This window comes from Siphateles boraxobius, unplaced genomic scaffold (assembly GCF_051911475.1).
Source record: "Siphateles boraxobius isolate OS27281-9 unplaced genomic scaffold, OSU_SipBor_1 77, whole genome shotgun sequence".
Taxonomy (NCBI): Eukaryota; Metazoa; Chordata; class Actinopteri; order Cypriniformes; family Leuciscidae; genus Siphateles; species Siphateles boraxobius.
The window spans coordinates 17352437-17363015 of record NW_027509205.1 but is presented as its reverse complement, the minus strand read 5'-3'; the positions used below and the strand labels follow the sequence as shown (position 1 = coordinate 17363015).

General features: G+C 40.1%; 1 protein-coding gene across 1 annotated transcript; it reads left to right on the top strand.

Annotated features, from left to right (window-relative positions):
- The first annotated feature begins 677 nt into the window (after window positions 1-677).
- On the top strand, window positions 678-10316 carry LOC143725901 (torsin-1A-like). Its single transcript, XM_077218731.1, has 5 exons — window positions 678-955; window positions 7127-7392; window positions 8197-8372; window positions 8469-8602; window positions 9664-10316. Exons 1-5 carry the CDS (start codon window positions 808-810, stop codon window positions 9912-9914), a joined length of 975 nt encoding a protein of 324 aa, XP_077074846.1. The 5' UTR covers window positions 678-807; the 3' UTR covers window positions 9915-10316.
- Window positions 10317-10579: the final 263 nt, after the last annotated feature.

The following is a 10579-nucleotide window of genomic DNA, read 5'->3' as shown; positions in this document are numbered from 1 at the left end:
TGGCCAAGATTCATGTTGGTAATTCAGACTTAAGAGTTTGGAAAATGTGGCTTGAGAAATGTACATATTCTTTATGCTAAGATTTTACATTTCAATATAATTCCTACAGAAATGCACAGAGTTTGCAATCGTTCTGATTTGAATGTGCTTTTATCAATTTTAAAAGCATGTGTGTTAGCATTCGAAAAATGTGCTGCAAACATAGTGTATAGTGTGAGGAATGAATTCAATTCAATGAAAATTTATTTGTATAGGGCTTTTCACAACACCTATCTTTCAAAACAGCTTTACAGAAAATGCAAGTCCACATTACAATTACAACAGGCATCAATTAGCCTACATGTAGGCTAATGAATGCATGTAATTACATTACAGTGTTCATGGATTTTGAAAAAGGTGGTCATTGAATACATTTTGTGTGAAACCAATGAAAAATGATTCAGACTTAAGTTTCACTGAAGGTGTTAAGACTTTTGAACATGTGGCTTCACTATTGACCGATCTCTCAACTGAAAATAACTGTAATAGGCCTATAGGCTATTGTTAGCTATAACGGCGTGATTTTTATATGTAAAATTCTGAAATTAATTAAGTCACCTCTGATAACAGAGCACTCTAAATTGTAATATAGACATGCATTTTCTGTAAAGCTGCTTTGACATATGTATTGTTTTATCAGGAAGCCGAATGTTTGCTGAAGGAGTAGCCTATACAGTTTCACTCTTCTTAATTCGTCCGTTCCCCTCTGACTTTCTTTACAGAAATGAAACCAAGACTGAAAGAGGCCTGTAGTGATTCGCTTCCACAATGAAAACGCAAAATCTTTTAATCGTTTTATTTTTGGTGTCTAATATAACATTAACGTCAGGTTTCCTGGATGTGTTTGCGGCTCTCGGCTCTTACCTGCTTAACAAGTTTTTGGAAAGGGACGGTTTGCTGCCTTTTGATACTAAACGTGAGTAGCCTGAGAATAATTGATCGTATGCCTAGAGAAGTTAAGTTTACGCTTCAGACCCTAAATGTGAGCAAAACCGCAAAATAATGTAGGCCTATTGTATGTATAGTGGAGTTAAGTTTACGATTAAGATGTTTTGTTGTTGTATTTTTCCAAAATATACGGTGATTTCGAATGTCACAAACTTAATTTCGCAAACTTTAATAACTTTCCAGCAATGTGTAAAGTTGTTGGGGGGTCTTGAAAGAGTAGCCTAGTGATAGACTATATTTTTTATCCTGCGTAATACTTTTTTTGTGCATGGTTAAAATGTTAGTAGACCGTTACCACACTTGCCACATTTTAGGGACATCATATGTTTACCCGGTAGCCTAGTCTATAGCCTACGTCGTAAATTTGTATGATGTTTAAGTGCTTTTTTGAACGAAAGGGAGAAATATGGAAATTAGTCTATTTGAGACTCAAGTGTTGTGTTTTTATATTTCTTAAGAATTCACTTTCTGAAATTCAGCATTTATTATTCTAAATGTTATAATAACGTTAGGGGAGAGCGGGGTAATGTGAGACATCGGGTAATGTGAGACACCCCCTGTATCTAGTCAAGACAACACATTTGTGGTCATGTGACCATTATGTTTTCAAGCCCATCCCATTTCCCCTTGGCCATGAAGGAGAGGACCTCATGATGCTGTGATAAGCATGTTTTTTTCACAAAAATATTTTTTTTGCATATAAGTAAATTTTCTTGCTGTCAACTTAATCATCTGTTGTGCCAAAGCAAATTGATTCAGGTAGAAAAACTTATATCATACATGTTGATGAATTATTAACAGATAAAACCATGTGATGATGCTAGCTGAAGAGTATCCTGAATTACTAAGAGAGATCGTTTTTTTCTAAAATGTGGCAGTGGGGTAAAGTGAGACAAATGGTGTGGGGTAAAGTGAGACATGAGGCACAAGTTAAGTTCAGTCTTAAACATATTTTAATGTAATATTAAATTACATATGTTTTATTTTTTAATGTCATAAACATTGTAGAAAAGCCATCATGCCAAGGTAATACACCAGGAAGACAACATGGGGCAAAACACCCCTCGAGGAGATGGAGAGTGTAGCCGCTGAGGTCAGGTAAGGAAAGAAGTCTATTAGAGCAGCTGCAAGGGATAGAAATATTGACAAGCCTGACAAGATATTGATATGTGATGTGTCTTATGTTACAGTGTCAAAGAAAAATTTCGCTCTGTGCAAACAGACTGGACAATAAAGTTCAATTCAATTCAAGATATTGAGGAGGAGGAGCCCTGTTTTAAAAATGTGGAATATTGAAGCCAAAATTTTTAAAACGCAGTGCAGCTGCACAGCAGACACAGATGAATGGCTAGTGCGGTCATTGGATGTGCTGCGGCAACTGCACAAACCTATGGCGAGGCGGCTGAGACGCAAGAACCAATAAGGCTGCTTCGCGCCCTGGCGTGTCAGAGCCCTCCAGAATGGGTGTGGCCTAAGCCGAGCCAGTTCAGCCAAATGTAGTCGACTGAAGCAAACCCCTGATCAAAGCCACATACACTTTGAACGAGGAGGGGGTACAACCCACGTCCAAACGCCCTTGTAATGCTGCGTTCACACCGGACGCGAATAGCGCGTCAAATTCGCGCCTACCGCGTCTAGTTATACGCTTGACCACTTTGAATCCATTCGCGCGTCAAGAGCGAAATTGACGTCACAATCGAAACCCGTTGGCGGCCATCTGTGTTTAATGTTGATCGAGCATTCACCGAGAGAGTCACAGCTCTGTATTTGCTCTGGAGAGCAGAACGGCGGCGTAGGGGTCATCGTCGCCGTATTTGTGTCCACCTGACCCTTCGACCCAGTGTGGCGATTTTCACCATTTGCTCGCTCCAGGAGCTGCGCCTGGATGACGGCCGCTTTCAGCGGTACTTCCGCCTGTCCCGCGCCCAGCTTGATGACCTGTTGTCCCGCATCGGAGCGAGGATCACCCTCGCCCCAGGGCCGGCGCCGTGGGGGGGCGTGAGGGGGCGACGCCCCCTCAACGGGACTCTCCCGCCCCCTCAGATCACCATGAATGTAAACGGGATTGTATTGATAAAATATGCTATTTAAAAATCACATTTGCCAATTACATTTTCACATTTTCTTGTTTTTGTGAATATTAAGCTGAATTAATAATATTTTAATTAAGGACAGTCTGTTAGACAAAGTCGAATTTTGATTGGTCGTTTGATTTTGCGTGCTCGCTCACCCTAGCATTACGTTAAATGTCTCATACGGGAAAGATCACACGACGGCTACGGACTGTAGAACGGATATTCCATAATTTCAAGGTTGAATAATGCATATCGGGGCCAATCGGGAGAGTTGGCATAGGCGGAGGGTGAACCAACTCCAGGGTAAGGCTAAGATGTGCGCTTCCCCTGCATTTAAATAGATTTCCTAACCATGTAATTTTAACCAACGTCGCCTAGCAACAACTTAAGCGTCCCAGTATAAACGCTCCCGTTAACTCACTTGTTATTAGCGCAACTATACGTTTACAAACTGTTAATTTGAGCAAAAAAAAACAAGCACTGTATGCCTGGCAGCCAATATAAATAAACATGGCCTTACCTAATGCAGCAAAATCCTGCGTTTAGACATGGCATCATGCGTTGATGATGCCCTCGTTGTTTAGTTTTGTGGTTATGTCACTCTCAATTAGAGCTTAGCTGCTAGATTCTCTACCCGAGGCCGAACTTGACCCGAACCGACGATATTTCCCGTCACTATCCTCGGGCCGGGCCGGGCCTTTGATCTACAGACGTGCACTCCCAACGCAATAGAGTGCGGCGCGGGACTAGATTTGATGACCGAGCGTGGGCGCGGGCGGTAATGCACTCACTCTGTGTGTGCGGGTTGCGGGAGAATAAAACGATTCGCGAATCACGGGACTCCCTCAAACTAGAAATATTTATGAATAAAACATATAAAAAGTAATACATTTTTATTCTTCTGTTGCAGAAAAGCAACAAGAACAACTATATGTGTGCTTTAACAAGCTTTAAAGTTAATGCTTTAGTAACAAATTTATCAGGAGCATTTATGCTGATGTCTGATGTGTATGATGGCGACAAGTAGTATTTGTATTTTGGAGGTACAGAAAAAAAGTCTATTTGTGGGCAGGAGCGGGATAAAACATTAATGTTGCGGGCGGGGGAAAGTAACATAGAAAGTAGTTGAGAACGTCAGTAAATTTAGAGGAAATGTTGCTGATTTTTTAAACAAAATAGCTGACGTCTTTGTCACTCGCATGCAGTTTACGTCGTTTTCCACAGACCACAGCTGAGCCAGCCCAGTCGCGCTTATCATTTGGTTATGGAGTGGAGGAAACTGATCCTAGACCAGCAACGTGGCGCCGGCCCTGAGCATTTCTTTATAAAAGCAACTAGTAGAAGCAGTCAGGCTGCTTTTGATGGAGAAAATTTCACTCGAATTGTATATTGCTAGTCTCAAGTCCGTGGCCAGGGGAAGGCTAAGCCTTTTTAGCAAAAAGTTTTTTTTTCTCTCTCTCATCAAAACGTCTTATCAATCGTCTATAACAGTCTATATCAAGCAGGGACACGTTTGTGTGCATTTTATTTTGTGATTTCATTGTAACGAATAGAGTCTCCCGCAACAGCGATAGATTGAAACGCGCGTCAGTGTGAAAACTGCGCGAGCCACAAGACAACACTGTATCCGCTTCACTGATCGCAGCGGCAACGAGCACTTTGATCACTTGATTTAAAAAGCAACACATTTCAGCGCTAGAACAACTCTAATTTGACAAACGAACAAAATGAATCCTCTGCTAGTTAACTGGAGATGTTTTATTAATTTGTATTGGTACATCCGTGCCGCGAAGATGTTTTAAAAAGTGGTGGGGAGAAGATCGACCCTGGCAAAAAGTGGTGACGTGCGTTAATGTGAACGCCCCCTCTCGGTATTTCAGACGCCCCCTCATCAGTGCTCGGCTGGCGCCGGCTCTGCCTCGCCCTCATCCACCTAATCTGTCATTTATTTTTGTTTTGATGATGGAGCCAGCCTCCAAAAGTGATTAATCTGTCCTGTGATTTTTTTCTCTCTCACACACAACACTGTCCAGACATGAACTTATAATGCAGTTTGTTTGTCTTCACATTATAATAATATTTAATATAATCTAGATATGGAATAAATAGCATTCAATACAAAATTAATGTCTATATATTGAAATCAAGTTTTATGTGATACAATAGTTGCTTTGTTGTGCATTAGAACCATTACAAAATAATGTATTAAAGCATCCAGATACTTCACCACTTGACAGCAGCTAGGCTCCTGATTGGTTAATGCGGCGCGAATTGACGCCAAAGTTCAGATTTTTCAACTCGGGCGGCAGACGCGAATTCGCGTCAAACGCGTGAATGCACAAAATGCACCATTCGCGCGTAACGCGTCAGACGCTCAATTCGCGCAATTAGGCGTATTCCCGTCTACCGCGCCGCGTTCCACGCCTCATTTGCGCCGCAGGAATTTTTTACGCGCGTAACACGTCTTTGCATTGACTTAACATTGAAATCACTCGCGCCTGACGCGCTATTCGCGTCCGGTGTGAACGCAGCATAAGAAGGCGAGTATACTCAATACTTCGCACAAATAGGGGTCCAGGCTCCGTGCAGTGCACCAGCCAGAAAATACCACCCATTTCTGAGCGTAGAGGCGTCTAGTTGACGGCGCTCTTGCCTCAGTGATTGTTTTCAGCACCCTTTCCGGGAGACACCCGGGTATCTGTTGAGGGGCCATGCATAAAGGGCCCACAAGTCGGGACAGGGACGGCAGATTAAACGGTTTGGCTGCGTGAGGAGGTCTCTCCTCAGCCGAACCGGCCATGGGGCTGTTTCCAGCAGCTGTACCAGCACAGAGAACCATGACTGGGTCTTCCAGAGAGGTGCTATTAATAGCATTGCGCACTTGCTCTCCCTGATCCGATCGATAACCTGTGGTAACATCGTGACCGGAGGAAATGCATACAGCGGGCGGCTCGGCCAATCGTGGGCAAGCACGATTGAGAAAAATATTCGGCAATGAGCGTTGTCTTCTGAGGCGAAGAGGTCGACCTCTGCCTCGCCGAAGATGCTCCATATTAGCTGAACCGTCTGTGGGTCAAGAGACCATTCCCCTGGGGGAACATTGTCTCTGGATAACATATCCGCACCCTGGTTCAAGATGCCTGGCACATGCGCCGCCCTTAGGGAGCGCAGGTTGTGCTGAGCCCATAAGATGAGGTTTTTGGCCATGGCATGCAGGTTGCTTGACCTGAGACCGCCCTAGCAATTTATATAGGACACCACTGCCATGTTGTCCGTCCAGACCAGGATGTGGTGGCCTTTTAAGAACAGGAGAAAGGCTTTCAGCGATAGAGCGACTGCTCTCATGTCTAGACCGTTTATATGTAGGCGCTTCTCCAGGCTTGACCATAGGCCAGAGACGGGCCTGCCCTCGTAAAGGGTCCCCCAACCTAGGTTGGAGGCATTTGTCGAGATCACTTTTCTCCTCGTAAACACACCCATACTAACTCCTGACTGATACCAGTCGTTTGCTTTCCAGGGAGCCAGGGCTCTGATAAAAAGTAAGTGGATCAGTTTACCCCCCGCTGGTTCACTTTACCCCCTTGATTTCTCTGGTCTGTCTCAGTTTACCCATAAGCTGGGGTAAAGTGAGACACAAGACCACTTTTTAAAAAACAATCATATTTTCAATGCCCTTCGTCCTGAATACATTCTGATAATTTCCATTGCTAGGAAACATCCTGAATTAATGGGAAATGTGTAAATTTTACTGATATATCATTCTAGCTCGCTTAGAGGAGAGCAAATGTAAAAAATGTCTCACTTTACCTCACTCTCCCCTACTCTCCTTTACTAGTCTAGTTTATCCGTGAGAAATTTTCAACATTATTGCAGGTGTGGATTTAGGTGTGGTAGCCTACTGTATTTGTAACAAAATTCAACCTTGTTAAAATGTTTTGTGCTTGCTCGGTTATTTATAGTTATAGTAGGCCTATACATTTTTAGTTACAGTAAACATTTTTATTATAAATTATCATTATCAAACTACAAACAAAATTTTGACCACATATCTTTACATCTTTCAGGTTTGAAGACAGATTTAAATAACTCTCTCTTTGGGCAACACATCGTGTCTGATGTTGTATTAAAAGCTGTAACATCATTTATGACTGACAGAAACCCAAACAAACCTCTGGTTCTGTCTTTCCATGGGACTTCAGGAGTTGGGAAAAATCATGTTGCTAAAATCATCGCAAGAAACATTTACAAAAAAGGGGAAAACAGTAAACATGTTCACATATTTGTGTCTGAGCTCCATTCCCCACACAGAGAACACTCACACATCTACATTGTAAGTAAAAAATACATATTTCATGTTACATAATCTATAACTAGTTAGCAAATTGGTAGCCTAGATGTTGCATGTGTTTGGTCAATAGATTTCTGTGCCAGAGCAGGTCAATTTGGTGAGCATGGCCACAATGCTCCCCTGTGGTGTCGCGCATAACACTAAAAAAATGCTGGGTGGTTTCAACTCATATTTGGATCAAATATGGACAAACCTAACTGTCAAATTTAATTAAAAAATTTCAACCAACGATTGGATTTGTCCACATTTGATCCAAACATGGGTGCATGGTTAGATCAAGCTAGTTGAATCTGAAGCTGCGTGCACATCATCAACATTAAAGCTCAATAACATACCATAACTTCCACTGCAAAACATTATTTTATTAATCAGTAGTTTTGTCTTAAGTTCTAGCAAGAGACATTAATGAGATTGTTTTTAGAAATTATATCTTGAATTAGGTTTATTTGTCTTATCCCGACCCAAATGGCTTTACCTTGTTTTAAGCACAAATCTAAAGTTTTACAGAACAAGGTACAACTAATAATAAACAAAAGACAAATATTTTACTTTTAGCATATTTAGTTCTGTCCAGCCATTTCCAATTTGTGATCATGAGCGTGGGCAAATTCATTTAGGAGAGTGAGCTCCTTTTACTGATCCTTTATGAACCAACAACAGTTTCATCCAAACCATACTGTACTACAATAAGTGTTACTATACTAAAAAACATAGTAAATCATATTCTTAAAAAAATATAGAAAAATTGCATGTTCTTATAAGCATTTGCATTTTCTGTATATTCAGGCAAAACTAAATAAATTGATTCGTGACGCAGTATATTGGTTTCCCCACTCCATGTTCATATTTGATGAAATGGACAAGATGGATCCTCAGCTGATCAACACCATAAAACCTTTTCTAGACTACAATGCCCATGTAGACAGAGTGTCTTTTCACAATGCAATCTTCATCTTTCTCAGGTAAAAAATTGAATTGGTTGATTCAAGCTGAGTGCTAATTAAATACTTCTACTCTCCCATAAGATCGACCCAACTAATGAGAAACTGTGTTTACAGTAATGCAGGTGGGAATGTGATTGTCGACATGGCTCTGGATTTCTGGAGAGAAGGCAAAATACGGGAAGAGATCAGCATGAACAGCAATGAACTTGAGACTAAAATCTCTCTAAACATCTTAAATGATAAGAACAGTGTGTATTGAAATATATTTTCCAATATACTTTTTTTTAAAAATGGCAAAAGTATATATTTAAAGTTTTGATACGTTTAATAAAATAAAAACATTATTCATTATATTTTTTAAATTATTACATTTAATTTCCCTTAAACCTGCACATATATTGTTACATTCCTTTATTATATACAGTGCTATGCATAAGTTTAGACACCCATACTAAAGTTGACTAAAAAGAGGAATACAAAAAATCATCTTTTGGAAATTGATCTTAATGCCTTAATTATAAAAATTACGAAAAATCCAACCTTTAAGGACACCAATTTTTTTTTTGTGTATGAATAATGTATCATAAATAAATAAATGTTCGTCCTTAAAATACAGGGTGCATAAGTCAGGACACCCCATGTTAAATTCCCATAGAGGCAAGCAGATTTTTATTTTTAAAGGCCAGTTATTTCATGGATCCAGGATACTATGCATTCTGATAAAGTTCCCTTGGCCTTTGAAATTAAAATAACCCCACATCATCACATTCCCTTCACCATACCTAGAGATTGGCATGGGGTACTTTCCATAAGTACATAAGTTCCATAAGTACATGGGGTACTTTCCATACAATCAGTGTATGCTTGATTCCATCTGTTTTGTCTCTCATAAGCAGATGGCCTTTGTATTTGTTTGCTTTTTGTTTGTTTGCTATTTGTATTACATTGTGAAGCGACCTTGGGTTCTTGAAAGGCGCTATTGAAAATAAACATATTATTATTATTATAAGATCATCTCTCAATGCAAATCAAACAAGCTATTAGGCTAACTGAAATAAAACCATGCCAGTCTCTAGGTACTTTATGGAACTTTATCAGGATGCATAGTATCCTGGATCCATGAAATAACTGGCCTTTAAAAATAAAAGTCTGCCTGCCTCTGGGATTTTTCCTTATTTTTTTTAATTAAGACATTAAGATCAATTTCCACAAGATGATTTTTTTATTCCTCTTTTTAGGAAAATTTAGCATGGGTGTCTAAACTTATGCATAGCACTGTATATGAAATTTGTTTCTCTACATTTTACAGGTGGATTTCAGCACTCCAGTCTCATAGACCATCATCTGATTGATCACTATATTCCATTCCTACCTCTGGAGCTGAAGCATGTGCGTCAGTGCGTCATGGCTGAGATGGTCCATCTGAACATGACCCCAGACTCTGATCTGGCAGATAAAGTGGCCAGAGACATGCCCTTCTTTCCTGAAAAAGAGAGAATCTTTTCTGTTAAAGGCTGCAAGTCTGTCAGACAGAAACTGTTTCTCTATTGTGATGAATAGATAAAAGACTTTAGCAGCACTTGTTGTTCACTTTTTTTAATTTTTTTATTACTTTTGCGATTTCTTTAATGCACATAGTTGAAAATCCATGAGGTATTAGACTTTAGGTTCTGCTCATTCATATCCCAGGGTTGGTGATGATGTACCTTGCATAGTGTAAGAAAAAATTCTGTGGACGTCGAAGATCTCAAAAAGTTTATCACAGCATAGCAGTGGCAAAGTACACAAAGCACCTTGGGTTCACCTGCGTCAGAATAAACCTTTTACAGTTTACCACTCTTAATGTAAATGAAGTTGCTCTTGTTGTAACAGCTGTGTGCTATGACAACAAAATTCAACAGTCATAAACATGTAGTCTGTTACAAAACCAATAAAATTTTTACAATAACTACAACTGATAAACAATGTTCTGAATGTAATTTCTAAAGACTCAGCACATGTATATTGAAACTCCGTCTCTGTATCTCTCAGGCATTCTCACTAATCTTCCAGATCTGGTACGGTATGATTGCCTTTGTTAATCATGAGAGTTATCATCTGCGCGAGACTCTTCCTTGTCATGAGTATCAGAAACATTTTTCTGTAACTGCTCTGCATCCTGCCAACCACTTGTTTCCACGAAGATGCTCTTGTCAAATACTGACTTATCTGTGTCTTTTTTTTTC

Coding starts and splice junctions, on each gene's coding strand:
- LOC143725901 (XM_077218731.1), top strand. CDS start 808: ATGAAAACGCAAAATCTTTTAATCGTTTTATTTTTGGTGTCTAATATA. Junction 956..7,126: donor GCTGCCTTTTGATACTAAAC/GTGAGTAGCCTG, acceptor TACATCTTTCAG/GTTTGAAGACAGATTTAAAT. Junction 7,393..8,196: donor AACACTCACACATCTACATT/GTAAGTAAAAAA, acceptor CTGTATATTCAG/GCAAAACTAAATAAATTGAT.